The sequence below is a fragment of the Patagioenas fasciata genome, chromosome 27, assembly GCF_037038585.1.
Source record: "Patagioenas fasciata isolate bPatFas1 chromosome 27, bPatFas1.hap1, whole genome shotgun sequence".
In the NCBI taxonomy this organism is placed as follows: domain Eukaryota; kingdom Metazoa; phylum Chordata; class Aves; order Columbiformes; family Columbidae; genus Patagioenas; species Patagioenas fasciata.
Window position 1 is genome coordinate 4,983,175 of NC_092546.1, and position 21,295 is coordinate 5,004,469.

The 21,295-nt window shown below is 59.8% G+C and overlaps 1 protein-coding gene across 2 annotated transcripts in view; it reads left to right on the top strand.

The window, feature by feature from the left end:
* The first annotated feature begins 485 nt into the window (after positions 1-485).
* Positions 486-21,295, top strand: part of EFNA2 (ephrin A2) — a 52,012-nt gene continuing 31,202 nt past the window's right edge. The window contains exon 1 of one of the 2 annotated variants that reach the window (XM_065858193.2): positions 486-683. In XM_065858193.2, coding sequence (XP_065714265.1) covers positions 589-683 — 95 coding nt within the window. In that variant the 5' untranslated portion in view covers positions 486-588. Of the gene's footprint in view, positions 684-15,396; positions 15,577-21,295 lie in introns of those variants that run through there. The other variant, XM_065858192.2, reaches the window with a different exon arrangement.

Sequence of the window (21,295 nt, forward strand, 5' to 3'; positions counted from 1 at the left end):
CGGTGGGAACTCTCCCATCTGCCGGGAGCCGGGGGACGAGCGGTGACATCCGCGGGTTCTGCAGCTCCACCAGCCCCTTGTGTTCATGGTGCTGAGCTCCCGCAGGGCGCCCGCGGGTTTGTCCTTTTAGCGTGCGCCGAAAGCAGGAGGATCCCCTTGGAAAGGGTGCCAGCCCGTGTCTGGAGCAGCCGAGCGATGGAGCATTTGCTGCATCGCTCCTATGCTGCTGATATGTGCTGGAGGATAATTACCCTGCCTGTTTGAAAGGAAAAACCCTCGTGTAGTTAAAATAATCCGGATCGCTTCATTGTTCCGCCTGAGCGTGCGCTCCCCCCGTCTCTGCAGAGCTGGTGTCAGTGTTGATTCTGATGGCGCGAACCCCGATGGGCAGCGGCGCGGGGGTTTTGAGCCGTTGTGGGGGGGGGGTCTCATCTTCTCGACTGGATGAGCGCACTGAAAACCTTCTCTGTGTTTATTAAAGGAAGGGAGGAGCGTGCGAAGGCTCCCATTCCCCTCACAGTCCCGGACGGCCCTTTCCCTCTGAAACACCTGTGTTCTGCATGGAAAAGAAGACGTCGGGAACCTTCTATGGAACGAAGGGTTACGGCACAGCGAGGACCCCGCGGTGTCCGACGGGAGAACCAGGACCTGAATTCTCATCCTCTTAAAAGAGGCGATTTAAGGTGATTTCCAGGGGCACGGGGCTGCTCCTCACCCTCCTCCCCATCGCTCTTGGCGGCTCAGGATGTTTTTCTCCCCCCTTCTCCACCCGCACATGCTCCTTTTAGAGCCTCTTTGCTCTCCACACTTTCCCACAGCTCAGAGCCATTCTCCCAGCTTCAAAAGGTTTACTAATTACCCTAATGAGGTCAGGAGAGACCAAATGCTTCTGTGACTTAAAACAGGAGTGGGAGGGGTTTGGAAGGGGGGGATATCTCGACGTGGAGGTGTCTGTGGGAAGGTGAGGTCTCCACCTCCCCTCGTTCTCCCCACCTCCCCATCTCCAGCAGAAGAAAGGCAAATGTGGACAGAAGGTCTCAAACGTATCAAACAGCTTTTAGAAAGAAATTCCTTTTGCCTGTCAAAAGAACAAACAGATACACCAAAAACTGTCAGAATTAGTGTTGGAGTAATTGCAGAAGCTCTCCAAGGTTAATGCTCCATTAGCGAGCAGCTCTCGCGCAGCTAAAAGCCAGGACGAGACAGGTTGTCAAAGGCTTGCTGGAGATTAAAGAGCTGCGTTCCCAGCCGAAACCCTCTTGTGGGGGATGTTTGGGAGGGGAGGGCAGGGGCTGTTTGTGGGGTGGAGGCAACGCCAACACGGCTCGTGCTGCTGCGGCGCCCATGGAGAAGCAAAACCCTGCGCTGCAGGGGTGGCTGCGGCACCTGGGGAGGTCCCTGCTCCCCCCACCTCCGCTTTCGGATCCTTTGCTCTGCTTTTGCTGCTCCACAAGCTCTTTAGGGTGTTCAGGCCAAGTTTAAAAGGATGTCTTGAGTGTCCCGCAGCCTGAAGCCCTGGGCAGGGGGAACCGTCCTGGTTTGTTCCAGGCTGGGGACACGCTGGGCCCCTGGAGCAGAGCGGGGTGCTGGGGGGAAACAGGGTCCCAGCAGTTCTGAGATTAACCCCGCTTGGCTTCCAGTTGGCCCAGCTGGTTCCAGTTGGCTATCAGTTTTAAACTGAATCGGGGCCCGACTTCATCTCCCACGCCAGCCTAAGGCTCATGTACATAGAATCCACTTTGATTTTCCTTTTGTGGAAGAAGGGAAAACTGTCCCTGAGCCCAGGGAGGCAGCAGCACAAACCCCCCACCCCAAACGTGGCCCCGGGGCAGGCACAACAGCAGGGGTGGGATCGGCTTCCCCTGGCCTTGGGTTTGCAGCATCCTGCAGGAGGCAGTGACCCTTCCTACCGCATCTGGCTCTGAGCTCGGGCTGTTAGTTCTTGTAAAGCAGAGCTTTGTCCAGGCGCGGTTTGCCCACAGCGGAGGCTCATTTGGAGGGCAGGATGCGGCACTTAAGCTCCTGGAGGCTTGGAAATGCCACGTCGAGGACCAGCCCCAGCCGTTCCCATTGCAGCCTGTGAATAACACCGGTGGGTTCCACTGCTCGAGCTGCCCGCGGCTGCCGTGGTGTCACCGGGCAGGGCTGTGGCTGCCGGGAAGCCGTGAGGATGGTGTGACCGTGGTGTGACCGTGGTGTGACCACGGTGTGACCACGGTGTGACCACGGTGTGATGATCGTGCCCGCCGGCCCTGCCAGAACCAGGGCTTCATTCTGCTGGATGCTGAGAGCTGGTCCCTGTGCTGTGCTGTGGCAACCCCGCCTGAAAAGGCTGATGAGAAAATGGAAAAGGGGAGGAAAAATCAACGTGCAGGAGGCAGAGGATGAGCAAGGGCTGGATGGGGAGCAGGGCGGTCCCGGACCCAGCCGGGTGATGGTTTGTCCCGCTGGACCGCGGATGTGACGTCCCTGTCCCCTTGTCCCCCGTGCAGTGATCCCCAGCCCGGCCGGACCTGCGCGGTGATTTCTGGGAGTAAATGGCTAGAGGTGAACTTGGGGAAGGTGAGTTTGGAGCCGCCGGTGTGCGAGGCCTCTCGAAACGAGCAACCGTGAGCCGGGGAATGAACAATGTCATAATTAGAGAATTAAACCTTTCCTGTTCTTTTCTCTTCCTATCCTGATATAATTTGTAGTGATTAGACCTGGGGTGCAGCGCAACCAGACAATGCGAGTCGTCTATACAAGAGCAAAACAAGACTCCTGCGCAGACCCTGTCTCTTTATTAAGTTGATTTGCATTCATAATCTTCATTTGCCGTTATTATTTTTCCCCCTTGTGCTTAGTGAGTGATATTAGCATAAAGTCCCTTTTTTCTTGTTTTCTATTCACGCTCAAGGTCAGAGACTTTAGTGAGACACCGACGAAAACAATCCCTTCCTCACCCTCTTTTAATTCTTTGCAGAAACATGTCCTGGGGATTTTAACATGACAATTGCTGGAGAAGGAGGGGGGGACCTGAACAGAGCCCTGTCTGTGCTGGAAACGGGGAGCTGCCCAAAAGAGAAATGCAAATCCAGGGAAAGCGGCAGCGGGCGATGGATGCGGGAGCAGCACCCGTCCCACCCGCTTCTCTCCGGCGGGCGAGCAAATCGAGCGGCGGCTCAGGGGCACCTTGGGGTGTTCACACCGGGGTCCCCAGCACCAAACACCCACCGGTACAGCCGGATGGTGCCGCTGCCCGGTCCCGTTGGGTCGGTTTGTGCCTTGGCTGAGGCACATGGCCTGGCTCTGCTTGCCATGCCGTGCCATGCCGTGATGCTCCGAGCGTGGTCACTGGGAATTGGGCTGCCCTGGGGGTGGTTTCCAGTGTATCTTGTGCCAAAACCCTGCAGCTGTTGGGACATCCTGTTTGGGATGTGGAATGGATAGGAATGGAATAGAATGGAGTGGAATGGATTGGAATGGAATAGAATAGAGTGGAATGGAATGGAATGGAATGGAATGGAATGGAATGGAGTGGAGTGGAGTGGAGTGGAGTGGAGTGGAATGGACCTACAGCAACCACAATCCACCCACCATCGCCAGGTCCCTGCAGCAGAACCAGGCGATGCTCTGGAGCGGGGGATCCAGGGATCAATCGCTGAGCTGGGACAGGGGTTTGCCAGCAAAAAGAGCCAGAGTGCACAGGGATGTGGAATGGAATAGAATGGGTTGGAATGGAATGGAATGGTTGGAAGGGACCTACAGCAACCACCAACCCGCCCGCCATCGCCAGGTGCTCTGGAGTGGGGTAACCAGGGGTCAATCACTGAGCTCGGACAGGGGTTTGCCAGCGAAAAGAGCAGGATCCTCTCTCATTTAACAGGTGTAAAACCATGTGAGTCATGGGTGTGGAGCAGGAGCTCTTGGAGCAGGCGGCTCGGGGCGCGCTGGCGCGGGCCGGCTGGTGGTAGATGGTGGCCGATGGCCCCAGTGCTCCCGAGTGCCCCGGCCGGGAACGGGGAGCGATCGACTCCAGGAACCGTGAAATGTCTGATGGCAACGGGGCTGGGGAGGCCGACAATGGCTGAGATACGGTGTTGTCTGGTGATGGCTGAGATACGGGTGTTGTCTGGTGATGGCTGAGATACGGGTGTTGTCTGGTGATGGCTGAGATACGGGTGTTGTCTGGTGATGGCTGAGATACGGGTGTTGTCTGGCGATGGCTGAGATACGGGTGTTGTCTGGCGGTGGCTGAGATACGGGTGTTGTCTGGCGATGGCTGAGATACAGTGTTGTCTGGCGATGGCTGAGATACGGTGTTGTCTGGTGATGGCTGAGATACGGTGTTGTCTGGTGATGGCTGAGATATGGGTGTTGTCTGGCGGTGGCTGAGATACGGGTGTTGTCTGGCGGTGGCTGAGATACGGTGTTTGGTGATGGCTGAGATACGGGTGTTGTCTGGCGATGGCTGAGATACGGTGTTTGGTGATGGCTGAGATACAGGTGTTGTCTGGTGATGGCTGAGATACGGGTGTTGTCTGGTGATGGCTGAGATACGGTGTTGTCTGGTGATGGCTGAGATACGGTTTGTCTGGTGATGGCTGAGATACGGGTGTTGTCTGGCGGTGGCTGAGATACGGGTGTTGTCTGGCGGTGGCTGAGATACGGGTGTTGTCTGGCGGTGGCTGAGATACGGTGTTTGGTGATGGCTGAGATACGGGTGTTGTCTGGCGATGGCTGAGATACAGTGTTTGGTGATGGCTGAGATACAGGTGTTGTCTGGTGATGGCTGAGATACGGGTGTTGTCTGGTGATGGCTGAGATACGGTGTTGTCTGGTGATGGCTGAGATACGGGTGTTGTCTGGCGATGGCTGAGATACGGGTGTTGTCTGGTGATGGCTGAGATACGGGTGTTGTCTGGTGATGGCTGAGATACGGGTGTTGTCTGGCGATGGCTGAGATACGGTGTTTGGTGATGGCTGAGATACGGGTGTTGTCTGGTGATGGCTGAGATACGGGTGTTGTCTGGTGATGGCTGAGATACGGTGTTGTCTGGCGATGGCTGAGATACGGGTGTTGTCTGGCGATGGCTGAGATACGGGTGTTGTCTGGTGATGGCTGAGATACGGGTGTTGTCTGGCGATGGCTGAGATACGGTGTTTGGTGATGGCTGAGATACGGGTGTTGTCTGGCGATGGCTGAGATACGGTGTTTGGTGATGGCTGAGATACGGGTGTTGTCTGGCGATGGCTGAGATACGGTGTTTGGTGATGGCTGAGATACGGGTGTTGTCTGGTGATGGCTGAGATACGGTGTTTGGTGATGGCTGAGATACGGGTGTTGTCTGGCGATGGCTGAGATACGGTGTTTGGTGATGGCTGAGATACGGGTGTTGTCTGGCGATGGCTGAGATACGGTGTTTGGTGATGGCTGAGATACAGGTGTTGTCTGGTGATGGCTGAGATACGGGTGTTGTCTGGTGATGGCTGAGATACAGTGTTGTCTGGTGATGGCTGAGATACGGTGTTGTCTGGTGATGGCTGAGATACGGGTGTTGTCTGGCGATGGCTGAGATACGGGTGTTGTCTGGCGATGGCTGAGATACGGGTGTTGTCTGGCGATGGCTGAGATACGGGTGTTGTCTGGCGATGGCTGAGATACGGGTGTTGTCTGGCGATGGCTGAGATACGGTGCTGTCTGGCGCTGGGAGCGCGTTTGCTGTGCACAGAAATGTCTTTTATTTAACAGAATTGGTAGGTTGCTGCTTTTTTTTTTCCTGAGGATGCTTCAGGGCTTTCAGCGCTCAGATGCAATGTGAGTGTTTTCATGCCCCTTTAATGCTTCACTAAACAGTTTGAGATGCTGCCTCTTAATGCCCCAGTAAAGCACAGAACGCTCTAGAGCGGAAAGAGCATGCGAGGGAAAGGAGGGTGATGGAAAAAGAAGAAAAGAGACAGTAAGGAGAGGCAAAACCAGGGAGAAGTCATCTTTTCCCTTTCTCCGAGCATCCCCTGGCCCAGCTGTTTGAAGCAGCTGGATGCTGAGGGTCTCCTGCGACATCCCACTGGCTCCCAGCCCTTCCCGGGCTCTGTCCTGTAACCAAAAACACATTGAAAGGGGACAAGATGGTCCCCAGGCTGCTGGAGCTGCTGGGGACCCTGCGAGGGGGTCCTGGGGTGGGAGGTTTGGGTTTTGTCAGCTCTTCCCTGACCCCTGGTCTCCGGTGTGCGCGATGGAGTCGGCACCCATCGGGTCAATGCCTGTGTGTCCCAGCTCGCTGTCCTTGCTGCGTTTCCCAAATTGATGCTAAAATGAGGGAGAGGACGAAGGCGGCGGGGAAAAGAGAGGTTCAAAGTTTGAACCCAACCAGGTAAAGTTTGTGTCTCTCCCGCCCAGCGCCGAGGGGAGCCGCCGGCTCTCCTGTTGTTAATTCAAGTCATTAAATCGCCGGCACTCGGTGCATTCATCCCCGGCACCGCTTGCCCTGCCCGTTTCATCTGTAAGTACCAAAAGTACCGCCTCGGGCTGCAACATCGGCATCCTCGGTCGCCATAGGAACGGGAGTCGGGGCTCCCCCGCGCCCCGCTCCCCTGGGGCCCAGCTCCGGGGGCTGAGCTCTAATGAGCCTCTGAAGTCGGGCTTATCAAGGCCGGGCTCTACACGGCCCCCAAGGCCGGCGTGCTCGGCGGCTGGCTGCTGCCAACCTGAAAAGGAGAGTTTTTGTCTGAGCCGGGAAGCACAAAGGCAGAGGTTATTGGTGTCAAAGAACTTGCAGATGGAGAGGCTAAACTGCGATTAGATTTTCCTCAGCAGAGGGGAGTTTAGAACCGGGAGGAGGGAAGGGGAGAGCTGCTTGGGGCTGGAGCCAATTACTGCTGGTGGGAGGAAGAGGAGGAAGATGATGGGGCTGTGTGTGATGGGGCTGTGTGTGATGGGGCTGTGTGTGATGGGGATGTCCACAGTGAGCAGGATGGGGCTGAGGCTCAGGGCGATGCTGCTGATGTGTCGTTGGACCCTGGCCCTCAGCTTCCCACCTGTAAACTGGGGACGCTAACTGGTGTGTCCCCAGTAACTGGTGTGTCCCCAGTAACTGGTGTGTCCCCCAGCCCCTTCCATCAGCACCATTTCAGCTGCAAACGCTCTATGGGGAAATCAACCACATGTCTCTGCAGATGGACCTTGTGGCGGTTTTCCTGAGGGCACACAAGGCAGGCGGGGGCACAAGACACATGAGAACCATCAGCTATTGGAATAATCTCCCCAGGGAAATGGGGGGTTCCCCAAATCGGACACTTTTAAGGTGTCGCTGGACAGGGCTGGGCCAGCTTAGCTAAACCAGGCTTGTGCCAGGAAAGGTTGGACCAGATGATGTTGTGGTCCCTGCTGGAGACGCCTCGTGTGCTGGGGATGCGCATGGTGACACCACAGCCCCGATCGCCCGTGTCCCTCCACAGCCCCTGCTGCTCGGTGGCCCTGGCACTGCTGCGGTACCACGGTCCCCACTGTCACCAGCGGCGGGTGGCACGTCCCTACGGGGACTCAAGCAGCTCTGGGGACTTTGAAGCCCTGACAAGCGCAGCTCTGTCCCGGGGGCACGACCCTGGGGCCACCTCATTGTCCCCACTCCCCCCCAGCCTGTGACTGACGCGCTGGAGCCGCCTGGCTCCCCCCACACCTTCTAATTGCTGACAGTTATTTACTGTAAAGACAGGAGCGCACGCACCACCAGCTCTGACACCGCGTGTCAAAACCCCACAGGAAACTCCAGCTTCAACGTCTTTATTTATTTCCCCTCTTTTCCTCAACAGCTCTGTTTTCTCTTCCCCGCCGGCAGCCGCGCGGTGCCGCGGGGCTCCCCGTCCCCAACCGCGTTCCGGGCGCCGGGGGGGCCGCGGTGCTCGCTGCTGTGCCCCCCGGTGCTCGCGCACGCCTGGCCGGGCGCAAACCCGCGGCCGCTGGATCCCGGCGCACGCCGCCTTCTTCATTCGCTGTCTCTCAAGCCCCTCGATGTTCAAACATAATTGGTTCTGCTCCAAGCAGTAAACACTGATGTGCAACGCATCGGTGAGCCCTAAACGGCACCTACATGCAATTAAAATAATTGGGTGCATACCTAGCTCTGATTTCCACCCTCCCCAGCTCCGTTGCTTTTCTCCCTTTATCTGCTTTTTCTTCATCTTTTATTCCATCTCCTGTCCGGTTGCTCTCGGAGCGGATGCCGGTCCCGGTGTGGTGACCATGGACCGGGGCCGCTCGCCCCGGCACCGGTGCAGGATGAGATCTCCAACATGAGTGAGATGATATTCCAGCCCAGGCCCATGAAATATAATGAAGGCCCAAGGGACTGTACCAGCTCCTTGGTTAAAAATGATGCTGTTATATTTAGACAAGGTAACTAGAGGCCCCTCCGGACAGCGAGGAGTACAATTTTTTGTTTAATGATTCCATAATCTGATATAATATCGGGCCTGTAAGACATAATGAAGACCTGGGGGAGTTTACATCTTTGCAGCATTAAAGGGCCTCTGCTCGGGGACACAGACAGGTGGAGGTTTGAACTTTGATGCAGTCAAACATGTTTTTCTCTGGATTTGTTTGACATGATTGAGAGGGAATCCAGCAGCCGCAGGGAGAGGGGAAAATGGTTGTGAACGCAGCAGCGCTTAAACCGAACCAGGCAGCTGCTTTGCTTGTGCCCCCGTGTCCCCTGCGCATGGAGACCCCAAACCCAGCCCGGGAGCAGCACCGAGGCACCAAAGCCGCTTTGCTGAGCGGGGTGGTGACGGGGCGAGGGTTTGGTGGCTGCCGTTCAACGCGGGGGCTCTTTGCCCAGCAGCATTAAGCACGTTGAGGACCAGCACCGCCGGTGAATCTCTGCTCTGTGTCCGTTCCGGAGCAGATCCTCACTCAGACCGCTTGTCCCCCATCCCAAGAGACCGGTGGCGATGGCTCCGCGGGTGTCTCGGTGAGGAGGAACCCCCCGGTGAGACCCCGCTGGATGCGCCGGGACCTTCCCCGCTCTGCGCATGTCTGGGTTTCGGTGCCGGGAGATAACCTAATCCCATTTAGGCTTGGCGAGAGCTGGCGGATTCCTCCCCTGGGAGCCCGCGCGCGGCGGGGGGTGCTCTGTAATGAATTCCGATCATTCCAGCACAAAGGTAGCTTACAGGAGCGCTTGCTGCAGAAAATATTAGGGTCGCTGCCCTATCATCCCTCGGAGACATCCGTCGTAGATCAGTGATTCCTGCCGGCTGACAGGCGGGCGGCCCTGGGAGGGCAGAGCCGGCCTCGCCTTCCCCCGCTCTTTCCGTCCCACAAAATGCTTTTTCTGCCAAACGAAGGGTTTTAACGCCTGCTCGGGGCCGCGTCACCCGCGTCACCCTCACGGGTGGGTGTGCGGCCCTGCACCGGCCGTCGATCTGCGGCGCCGGTTCCCGTCTCATCCCTGGTTTGTTATTTCTCTGCATTTCAGCAGCTCCTCAGGGGTCTCGTCCAGGGGAAGATGCTCTGGTTGTCCCAAGGAGGATGCTCTGGTTGTCCCAGGGAGGATGCTCTGGTTCTCCCAGGGATGATGCTCTGGTTGTCCCAAGGAGGATGCTCTGGTTGTCCCAGGGAGGATGCTCTGGTTCTCCCAGGGATGATGCTCTGGTTGTCCCAAGGAGGATGCTCTGGTTGTCCCAGGGAGGATGCTCTGGTTGTCCCAGGGAGGATGCTCTGGTTGTCCCAGGGATGATGCTCTGGTTGTCCCAAGGAGGATGCTCTGGTTGTCCCAAGGAGGATGCTCTGGTTCTCCCAGGGATGATGCTCTGGTTCTCCCAGGGAGGATGCTCTGGTTGTCCCAGGGATGATGCTCTGGTTGTCCCAGGGAGGATGCTCTGGTTCTCCCAGGGATGATGCTCTGGTTCTCCCAGGGAGGATGCTCTGGTTCTCCCAGGGAGGATGCTCTGGTTGTCCCAGGGAGGATGCTCTGGTTCTCCCAGGGATGATGCTCTGGTTCTCCCAGGGAGGATGCTCTGGTTCTCCCAGGGGACGGTGCTCTGGTTGTCCCAGAGGGGATGCTCTGGTTGTCCCAGGGTCCAGGCTGTGGGGGGACAGCGTGCGGGCACAGGGGAGCCCCACAAACCCCGGGGCAGGTTTGGGGAGGGAGTAGCCCCATTTCCCACCTTGGGTAGTCCCCAGGGGTCCCTGGGAGCCGTGTCCCCCATGGGGCCCATTCCAGCTCCCTGCTCTCCTTCCCCTCTCGCCTTTATTTATTTAATTCATTTTTCCTCTGTGGAAAAAGGACAAAATGAAACCTGGCCCCTTCAAGACAGGCTTTAATACGGCTCCGTGGCTCGGGCCGGGATGTTTCACCTCGGGAGCTGCCAATCCGTCTCTGTCAAGCTGTCAGCCCTGATGTGTTTGCGTGTTGGCTGGAGCCGCGCTGCAATTCAAAGTGGATTAACTCTTTGGGCTGCCCTCCCCTCCTCCCCTTCCCATTCCACTTGGGTGGGTTCAGGCCGAACAGAAAACGCTTTTCCCCTGCGCTTTCCATATTCAAAAGCTCCTGAAGCGCAGTTGGGCGCCCGCGGGGGCTGCGCGGTGCTCTCGGTGCCGTGGCACCGGGGGCTTTGGGGGCGCAGCGTGGGGTCGCTGGTGTTGCCAGGAGAGGGACTGGGTCCCCTGTGTGGCCGTGGCACCGCGGCGTGTCCTTGCCGCAGCCATTAACGGGGCGCTGCTGGGGACAGCGTGTGCTGTCCTGCGCAGGGATGGGGGGGTCCTGAAAGGGGTGAGGGGCTGCAGACCCCCCCAAAGTCCCCGACTGTTTCAGCTGAGCCCCTGCTTCTCCTTCTGGGGGGCTGGGGGTCTTTGTGTGTTTCCCTGAGTGCTATATTACATTTTCCCCAGACAAACCGAGGGTGCTGGGGGGGCCGGGGCTGCACCAAGCGCTTGTTCTGGGCGAACCGAGGCCACGGTGACGGTCGCAGCCCCGGGCACCCGCCGAGGGCACCGGCACTAGGGGGGGGTGTTGGCCAAGCAATGAGGTGCCGCTCGGCTCCGGCTGCTGCTGCTGCGCCGGCCTCAGCTTTGGGTGAAAACCAGGAGATTTGGGAGCTCTGGACCGTGGGGTTCCGGCTGGGGACTGGGTGGGCTGGGGCTGTGAGGTGCGTCTCCATCGCCATGCAGGGGGCAGCGCCTGGGTCTTAGGGCGCCCACGGCCACCCCACTGCTCTGGCCAGTGCCCGTGTGGCCACCCCCTTGCAATGTGTGGGTCTAACCCTGCCCAGGGCTCAGAAAATAATTATTATAACGGGAAAATAACACTTGGGCTGCTGTAAACTCTGCCCGCGTGAGCCCCACGGCTTCAGTGCTGGGTGTCCCAGGCTGGAGCTCGTGTCCCGCCGCGCCGCGGTGCCGGCAGAGCCGTGTTGGTGCCAGAGCTGGCGGCGTTGCCGCCGTACGTGCCCTCGCAGGGGCCCTCCCTGCTTGGCGGCGTTGGAGCAGCAGCTGGGAGGTGCAGCCATTCCCGGGGCCGCAGCGTATTGCTCGCTGACAGGGCGCACTCGTTCCGCCTGCAGATATGAGCCGCACAAGCTGTTCCTCGCTTCGCAGCCCGCCGCGGGGCCGTCCGTCTGTCCGCATGCTGTTCGCCCGCCGGAGGGGATGGCCGCCTGTCCGTCTGTCCCCTGCCAAGCCCGTGACGGGCTGCGGTGGCTGCCGGGCGCTGGGGTCGGCGCTGGGGCTGCGGCGAGCGGTTGCAGGTAGAGGAGAAAGGCTCCAGCGCACACGTGGGGAGCTGGAGGCTTCTCACAAAGAGCCGTTGCCTTTCCCGCATTGAGCCACTTTAGGTGTTTTCTAAGCTCGGCTTGGCTCCTCCAGGAACTTAAGCGAAGCCTTGGGCTCCAGGAGGAGCGAGGGCTCAGCCCGGCCGCCCCCTGGTCCTCACCTGCAGCCCCGATTCCCCCAACCAGGGTGAGGTTTGTCCCAGCGGCAGCTGCCCCAGCCCTGCCTGGGGGCTGAATCCGTGACCAAACGCACCCATCCTGCTACGAAGGGCTTGTGTTTCTGCCCCTGGGGCTTGTGTCCGGTAGCCCACGGGATGCCAATGAAGTGAGCAGCAAGTTCCAGCACCCTCGTACAAGCTGTGGCAGAGCCCGGCCTGTCCGTGCGGCATCGCGGCACTGGGCTCCAGCCACCCCGGCCGTGCCGCAGCCGTCACCCGTGCCCCGGTGCAGGCAAAGCTTTGCCAGCAGCCAACAAGCAAACCCCCCAACCCACCCGCTCCCCGGTGTTCGGGGGGTGGGTGCTGGAGGACACCGAGGGCTGGGGGGCATCGGCAGGACCCCACGGCCATGCCGCACAGACAGACCCCAGCGCCGGGACCCCCCCGCGCTGCGACCCTGCGGCTGCGCGAGGCTCGAGCTCCGGCTGCAAAGCTCCGAGGGACCCGCCTGGGCCCCTTTTTTTCCTGTTGCAGCTAAATTATAACCAGGCTTTGTAAGGAGGCGGCAGCCTGGCCTCGGCGCCCGTTCTTCCCCGGCGTTTCTGCCGCGATGCTTCACCTTTTAAGTGGGAATTTTTTTGTTTCGGTAGCAAATATTTTCCATAATTTCTAGGCTGGTACAATTAAAGTTAAAAAAGCCGGGTGTAAATTATACCTCCCTGCAACCGGCCTCGCCCCCCTAGAGTAGCTGGGGGCTGGAAATATGAGGATTTGCAATAATTAAGGCAAATAGTTGTTTTTGTTTGGTAAGAAAAACAACGTGGTGCTGTTAGAAAGAAGGCAAGAAAAAGCCATAGAAAATGTTTTCCTCCAATTACCAAGACAGAGGGAAGAAAAAGTCGTTACATGCAAAGCTGGTGCTGGGCTCCGCGCCGGGCTGAGACGTGTAGAGACTAAACCAGCGCCGGGCTGGGAGCAAGCGCTCCTCGGGGAGCTGGATGGCGAGGATTATCTGGGTTGTTTCCTTGTGCTCTCCCTGTTTTCCATGGAATTTGATCCGCGACCTCCCGCAGCCCCAGCGGAGCAAGAGCTGTTGTACTGGGCTGAGCTGGGCTTAGCGCCTGAGCCTGCTCCCCACAGCCCCAAGGAGGATTCTCCATGGGCCACAACCATCTCCTGATGGTCCAGCATCGGGGGCTGCAAATCCTGAGCATCCCCGTTGTGGTGGCCGCTCTGTTTTCTGCTGGTCCCCTCCGGAGGTCCCCGCGGACCCCCCCGTGTCACAGGCTCTGCTGGGGCTCCCTCCACCGTCCCCCCGGCCCTGTGGTTGTGCCCGGAAAGGCTTTTAGTGGCTTGGCTTGATAAATGAAAACAAATAAACTTGATAGACAAGTGGACAGCTTTATGATAGCTTCCCTCTGACAGGGAGAAAGATTGGTTGTCGGTGGCTTGATCGAGAAATATCTTGATGGCAGTGGGATAAAGAGATGTATAACCTTGGTGGTGGAGGATGAGGAGTTGGCTGCGCAGGAGGACGCCCCAGCAGAGTTATTCAAAAATCATTCTGCCTTTATTTGTTTTCCCCTTTGGCGAGGGGAGGGAGGCAGAGCCCCACAGTTTGTCGAGTTTTTTTTCAGAATAGATTTGCTAAATAAGTAATGACGACGATCCATATTTTATTTATATCCCACCTATCTGCATGCAGCGCGGGAGGTGCTCTCCAAGGGACCTCTTTCCCCCTTTCAAAGCTCACAAACTCCAAACTAAAAGCACATTAGGTGGAGACACATTTACAAGGATATTGAGATGCTGGAGCAGAACGCGGGGCAGCGAGCGGGACGTGCGGCTGCTGCTCCCGGTGGTTTTAACGGGCACCTTGTTGCTGTAGTGGAGCCAACCGGACGCCGATTTGCATCTGGAGGCACCTCCAGGACCCCAGGTTGCTCAGGGGACACCTTGGTGGCCCAAACACCCCAGCGGGGGTCACCGGGGTCCCTGCATCTGCTTGTCCAGATTTGAACATGAAGTTTTCTGAGCTCAGGGTTTGGGAGCAGAGCGGGAGCTGCCTGGCGAGCACCAGCCCCGGAGGGTGTCCTGGTGTGGGGACACGGCCTCCAGGGCTGGGGACAGGCAGGTCACCTGCAACCTGCTGATCCCACGCGGTTATTTTCTGTGGTCGAATCCGTCCTGTCCGGTGCCGGGCACGGCCCCGGTGCTGCGGCACAGCGCGGTGACAAGGGCTGTGGCACACGGTGGCCCTGGGGGGTGGTGGCCCTGCCCGAGGTGCCGCCCGCGCTGTGTTATTCGCATCAGCGTTTTCCGAGAGCTCCACAAAGGAAAGCGATACGTTAATGCAAATTATCGTTTAATTTTATCCCTGGATCAGAGGTGAAGCAATGGCTGTGTGCGCTGGGGAGGAGGGGCTGCCCCCCCCAGGCCTGGCCCCAGCATGGGGCACCTGTCCGTCCGTCTGTCTGTGCCCTTGGTGGGTTCAGCCTTCGCCCCCGTCCCCTTTGGCTTGAGCCCCCGGTTGCCCCTTGCCAACGCCCCCACAAAGCCGCCCCCGTGACCCCCCCTCCCCGAGGCAGTGCCCCCCCGCACCGACTCCCCCGCGCTGCACGACCTCCCGGTGAGACCCCCCCCGCCTCCCGGTGTGACCCCCTGCTCTGCAGACCCCCCCTCCCGGTGTGACCCCCCTCCCGGTGTGACCCCCCCCTTTGCAGATCTCCCCTCCGAACCCGCACTGCGCAGCCCCGGTGCTCATTTCCCCGCCCCCCCCCCGCGCTCCGGTGCCGGTGGCGGCGCGGACCGAGGCGGCGCGCGCGGGGGCCCCGCCCTGTCGGACCGGGACTGGGGGGGTGGAGGGGGGGGGAACCGGGAGCGCGCGCGCGCGGCGGCCACCGGTGCCAACAACGTGTCGGAGGCGGCGGCGCGCGGGCCCCGCGCGGGGCGGGGCGGGGCGCGCGGGGCGGGGCGCGCGGCGGGGCGGGGCGGCGCGCGGGGGGCGCGGGCGGCGGGCGCAGCATGGCGCGGCGGCACTGAGCGGAGCGGCGGCCTCCCCGGCCCGGCCTTTTGTCTCTCCGGTGTCCCCGGTAGCGGAGGAACCCGCCCGGGGTGGTGCTGGTGGTGGGGGGGGTGCCCGGAGGTTGAACCCCGCACCGTCCCCGCTCCCGTCCCGCAGGTTGCGGCGACACGCACCGGGGGCTCGGTACCGAGCGGGCGGCGGCGGCGCCGCGGGGCTCGGAGGAACTTGGGTGAAGTTCGGCGGGGTGCCGGGGAGATCCCGGGTGCGCCGCGGGAACCGGCCGGTCCCCGCCGTCCCGGGGCGCGGGGATGCGGCTGCCCCGGCGCCGCCGCACCGCGGCCGCCCCCAACTTTCCCCGCTGACGGCGCCCGGGGCCGCGGGCGATGGTGAGGGCTGGCTGCCCGCCCGCCGCCGCCCGCCGCCCGCCCGCCGCCCCCGGCCGGCCCCAGGGCTCCACCGGCCGCCGCCGCCGCCCCGCCGCCCCCTGAAGCGGCCGGAGCCGCGCCCGCCGCTGGCCGGGACGATGCTGCGCTGGGAGGCGGCCGCGCTGCTCGCCGCGCTCGTCGGTGTCTGCGTCTGGACCGACGAGACCGGGAAAGTTATCTCGGATCGGTACGCTGTCTACTGGAACCGGAGCAACCCCAGGTGAGGCCGGGGGCGGCGGGAACCGGTCCCGGGGTGGTGGAAAACGGGCTGCAGCGACGCCCAAGTTTTCGGCTTTATTCCCCCCCCGCCCCGAGCCCGCAGCCGCCCGCCCGCTCGGTGACAGCGGCCGCCGCCGCCCCCTGCGGCTCAGGTCCCGCTGCAGCCCCCGGTTCGCTCCGGTGAACGGGTTGGGTGGCCCCGAGGGGCTCGGCGCGGATCCCCGGCGGTGCCTCCCAGCCGCGGCTGCTTCCTCCGGGGAGTTCCCCCGTCCCTGGGGGCTGCGGCAGCCCCGGGAGCATCGCCCGCGGTCCCGGGAGGCAGCGCCGGGGGTGGCGGGGGGGGGGGGAGCGGCCGGGGGGGCTGCGGCTCGGTCCCCCCGGCCCCTCTGCGCCCAACTTCGGGGAAGTTCAAGTTTCTCCTCCCGCCGGTGCCGTTTCCCCCGCCGGTCCCGCTCCCGGGGGCGGCTCGGCGAAGGTTCCTGCGAAAAATCCCGAAATACGGCAAAAGGCGCCGGGTGCTGCCGCGGGAGGGCTGGGAATAACGGGCCGGGGTGGAACGGCAAGAAGGGCTGGTCCGGGTTGGGGGCGAAGCCGCCGGGAGCTCGGAGCAGCCCGGCCCCGCCGCTGCCCCTTTGATTTTCATCTTGGGAAAGAAATCGCTGCGGAGTTGGTTTAGTTTCCCCGCTCTGTCTTTGCATTTTGGATATTTTTATTATTAATATTTTTTTTTCCTCCCAAGCATCCGTGTTGGGGGTTGTGGGTGGTTTTTTTTTTTTTTGGGTGAGAGTTTCGTTTCTGTTGTATTTCTTTGTTCACAATTTGGAGGAACCAGAAACTGTCGGGCAGTTTGCGGTGAGGGTTGGATTCTGCTCCTGGCTCAGGTGGCTGCGACCGCCAGGACCCCCCCACCCCCTTCTTCCCCTCGGACACAACCCACCAGGTTTGGAATGGATCCACTTGTGAGCGGTTCTGTAAAAAGGCAGGAAAATAGAAAACCCGCTGGCCCCAAACCCGGGTGACCTGGCCCTGCGGTGTCCCCCGCGGGGGGTCGCGGGGTGACGCGGGGTTCGGTTCTGCCGTGGGCGCCGCTGCGCCCGCTGCCCTCAGGTTTGGGCTGTTCCGTTCTCTGGGTGAAACGGGTGTTTCTTTGTCCCCGTGGGTCCCTGCGGGGCCGTGTGGGTGGGCAGCGTGGCCTTGTCCCCTCGTCCCCCCGGCGTGGCTGTGGCTGCGGCAGAGCAGCAGCAGCTGGGGCGGCTCCTCGGTGCTCCCCAGCGGGGGGGTTTTTCCTCTCTGGCCGTGGGAGAGCAGGGAGGGGACCCTTGGTGGCACCTTCTCCCTTCCTGGACTCGTCCTGGTGACACCATCGCAATTCATTCAAGTTCCCAGCTGCGTTTGGGTGAGTGGAAGCAGCGTGGGGCCGAGGACCCTGGTGAGTGGTGACATCCATCTGGCCCGCACACGTCCCCTGGGGGGGACCAACCGGGTGCCATCACCCCCCGCCTCGCGTGCCCGTGTCCCCTGCGCCGCCCCGAAATTGGGGCGAGCCCGTCCCTTTGTGCGCGGCGGTGCCTTCGCCGCGGGCCGCCCGCGGTGCATATGGATTTTATTATCTCCCTCACATTTTTGTGGGGGATTGCGAGAGGCAGGGATTTATTTTATGTTTTCTTTCTTTTGCCCATTGCAAAGTTTTTGGTTGCAGTTCTGGGTCCTCCCCAGCTCTCACACTTCGGGCTCTTTTCTTTTGTTCTCCCAAATGTGTGCAAGGGTCCCCCCTGGGTCAAACTCCGGCATCCCGAGTGACAAGGGTGGCACCGCTCAGTGGCCGGGGCCGCGGCTCCGATTGAGCACCCAAGGGTTCCAGTGGTGGTGCTGATAACCACAAGTGACCCTTGGTGCTTGGGTGAGGGGTGTCCCGAGACCTGGTGGTGGCTTCGGCTCAGCGTCCCCATCGCCCCTCGGACGCTTCAGGACGGGCTCCGTGAAAAATGCAGCAGAAAATTGAATTTATCCTTGAAAATAGCTGGCGGTTCATTATTACACATATTTATATATGTATATTATATTTTTCTAAATCTGACATAGGCAAAAAAACCCTTTTCAAGGGGGAAAATAAAATAGGGCGAAGGAAGTGCGAGGGGATGGGAGGAAGAGCAGACAATGGCTGGTGGGCTGGAGCAGGCGCGTCCGCAGCGCCGGGATGTGACCCAAATTTCCCCGCCGCGGGAGCGCCCCGTGTCGCAATCGCCCGGTGCGCCGAGCGGTCCCCGCGTGTCCGTGCGGGTCCGGGGATTCCGGGCACTTTATTATTCGTCACAAATAGAGAAATTACCAGTGAGTTTTCTGCGTCTTTTTGAACCCGGCGGTGGTTTTATTTCGCCTGTCTCCGGAGTTACTAGAGGACTATCTCATCCTTAAAATGAAGAACAATGTGTGTGTGCTTTCTCTGCTCTCTTCCTTCTTTATTTCCCCTTACCATCTCGTTTAAAAAGAGGAAAATCAAAAGGGATTTTTATTTTTATTTAAAAAATAAAAGGAAAAAATACACAGGTTAAAATGCCTGATGCTCGTTTGAACCCACAGAGCTCATCCGGCGACGGATATTTTTCTTCAGGTTTATGTTGCAATCTATATTTTGTAAAAGGCTGTAATAAATCTCACGGTCAATATGATTTGCCCAGATTAGAATAATTCTATATTTCATAATTGCGTCTAAATTAAAAATAAGTGGTACCTCGGGATGCTGCAATTTGCCTGTTCTGGGGGGATATTCAGCCGCTTGCTGCGGATTTACAGGTTGATTTTGGTTTGTTTTAAGAATGATTTTGTAATGCTGCATTTGGAACAGGTCGCTCGGGCTTTGCTGGATGTAACCCCCGGGTTATCCTGGAAATAACCCAAGGAGGAAGAACGTATCTTTGTATAACGCTGCATATCCACCTATAGAACTGTGGGGTTTGCTCTGTGCTTGGTGGACACGCTGACGCCGCTTCGCTCCGGCTGCGGGACGCGGTGCCGTGTCCTGGGACGCCCGTGCGATGGAGCGCGGGGCTCTCGCCGGGTCCGGCGTCCTCCTCCGCGTGCTCTTTGGTGGCCCCGGTCACCCCGTTCCGCTCCGGTGTCACGGGAGCCGCTCAACCGGGGGGTCCTTGGGTGGATTCGCATCCTCGGGACGCGGCCAGCGGGTCAAACCGGGGGTCCCGGAGCATCCTCCGGCGGGACGGCACCGCCGGGACCGGGGTCCGCGGCTCCGGGTGCCCGCGATTCGGGACGAACATCAGGGAAACCTCCCCGCTATGGGGAACAGCGGGAAGGGGGAACCTGTCCTGGGAGGGTCCCCCACACCGGGACCCCCAACTGCGGCCTGGGGGCTGCGGCTGGAAGCCTCTGGAAGGCCAAGGAAGGGCAGAGATTTGAGGTCGGTGTTTGGCGGGGCCGGGCAGGTGGTAGCAATGCCGAGCGCCCGTGTTCCGCCGCCAGCCGCCGTTCCCAACGCGCTGCCCTGTGTTTCTGTATCTACAGAGCGGGGAAATGTGCAAAGTATTTGGTATTTTCCTCTCTCTGTTTACACTACAGATACAAATGCTGTAAATGGTCTAGATTTTACCCGTGGCCTATATTTAACTGTGAAGTCATTTCTCTGCCTTGGAAGGCTTATTTTCTGGTATTTTTTTTTTGGTTTTCTGAGCACAGCTGGGATTTCTGTTCTGCTCCTCTGCACTCCCCGATCCCGGCATCGGCATTGGGAGAAATGGTTTCTAGCAGAGGGGGATTTACTGCGGCCGGCGGGGGCAGCGGGGACGGCCTTTGGGGTCCCTTTGTGCACCATGACCTTTGGGAGCAAGCGAGGGGTCTGTGCCGCAGGGGTGGTGGAGCTGGGGTGAAGGGGACACATCTGGATCGTGGTCCCCAGCCTGTTGGCTGTTGTGCCCCTTTTCTCCGGAGGGAGCGGGGAGGACGCACGTTTGGTTTGTTCCAGGAATTGGGTGCTGAAGGGGGTGGTCCTGACCTGTCCCCCCATGGTGGGGTGGGTTTGGCGTCAACCCTGCCCTGGGGCTGCGTCCCCAGAGCTCCGCGTCCCCGAAGCTCCGCGTCCAGCTCCATCGGGGCTGCCCAGACTGGGACCTTCGGGATCAGCACCCAACCCCACGTGTCCCCCCGTCCCTGGGGCCTGCACCAGCCTTGGTGACAAACACACCCTGTCCCCCCCTCAGAGTGACGTTAAGGTGAATTTTAACCCTGGCACATGGGCATTCTGGTGTCCCCAGACCGGACGCGCTGGGCCGGGGGTGCCGGGGTGGTCGGGGTCACCGGTGCCCTGTGCGATTACCACTCTTTTAGTTTCCATCGGTTCCCTTTTCCCTTTGTGCCGAGATCATCGCAGCCCTCCCCACCCCTCTTTTCCAGCCCGTTAAGCCGTGTTAGCGATTCTCCACCAGCCCAGGTCTGCGGCGAACGCGGTTAATGGAGAGCAGAGCAGCTCCGAACGGGGCCGGCGCCTCTGACAAGATTTTCTCTCTCTGCCCGTCGCTGTCGCTCGCCCGGCCCTTCCCAGGGACCGCAATTACCTTCCCTGCTGGTCGCACATTTGGTATCCAAACGCTGGCCATGAGCCGCATCCTAATGCGGGGACAGGCTGGGGGTGCGCGGTGCTGCCGGCGGGTCGGCCGTCCCCACGGTGTCCCCCCAATGTCCCCACAGTGTCCCCCGGCCCGTCCCGGTGTGGGGAGGCACAAAGAGGATGGGGCTTAAGAATGGTGCGGAGAGCGATGGGGAGAGAGATGCCTTCAGTTACCACTGGAAAGCTTTAAAAGTACTCCTTTGTGTATGTATATATATATATGTATGCATCTATGTGCATAAATACGCACACACATATATATACTTTACACACAAAATAATAGAGATGCCCAAAGACACTGACACCCGGGGAGGAGCTCGCGCCTGTAACCAGACACACGTAATAACAACATCTACCTGTGGGCAGGGGGATGTAAAGAGTTTGTTTGTATGTGTCTGTGAACACGGTCTCCTGGCCCTGCCGTCTGTCCGTCCGTCCGCCCGCCCGCCCACGTGCCGTACCTGCCTGCGTTCCGCAGGGTTCAGCTGTCGGGTTGTCTCTGAAATTGCAGCAATTGTTCTTTAAATAGCTCCTCGTTGCTGATGGCGAACGTTTCAGCTCCTCTGTGTTAGGCCCCTAAAATCATGATTAATATCTCGTTTTTATCCTCAGTGTTCTCCCCCCGGCGGGGCAGAGATCTTGCCCCACTTCATTGGGTGTAATGGGATTTATAGAAGGCGAGTGGGTCTTAGTGCTCTTACCATTGGCCCATGAGAGTTTAAGTTGGTTTCCCTCCACCGTGGCCTGGCGGAGCCCGATGTGCTCCAGCCCAAAATCCGGCCGTTGTCCTGTGCTCGGAGCATCCTCATGAAACCACGGCCAGCCCCGGTTTTGCCTCGGCGAGCGGCTCTTCCAGCCGCGCCGACGCCGTGGTGCGCGGCTCCGAAGCCCAAGCAGCACCCGTGCAAACCGGCGGTCGCTGCCGGCCCTTTGGTCTTTGCCAAATGAATTCAGGAGGTGTCTCTGATGCTGGGGACACCCTGAGAACAGCGCTTGTGTTTCACTGGTGTGTCGGGGCTCTTTGTGTGGGTGCAGACCCATTGCCACCGGGCTTGGGGTCCCCAGTGCCGTCCCCACCGGGCTGCGTGGGAGCTGTGTTGGG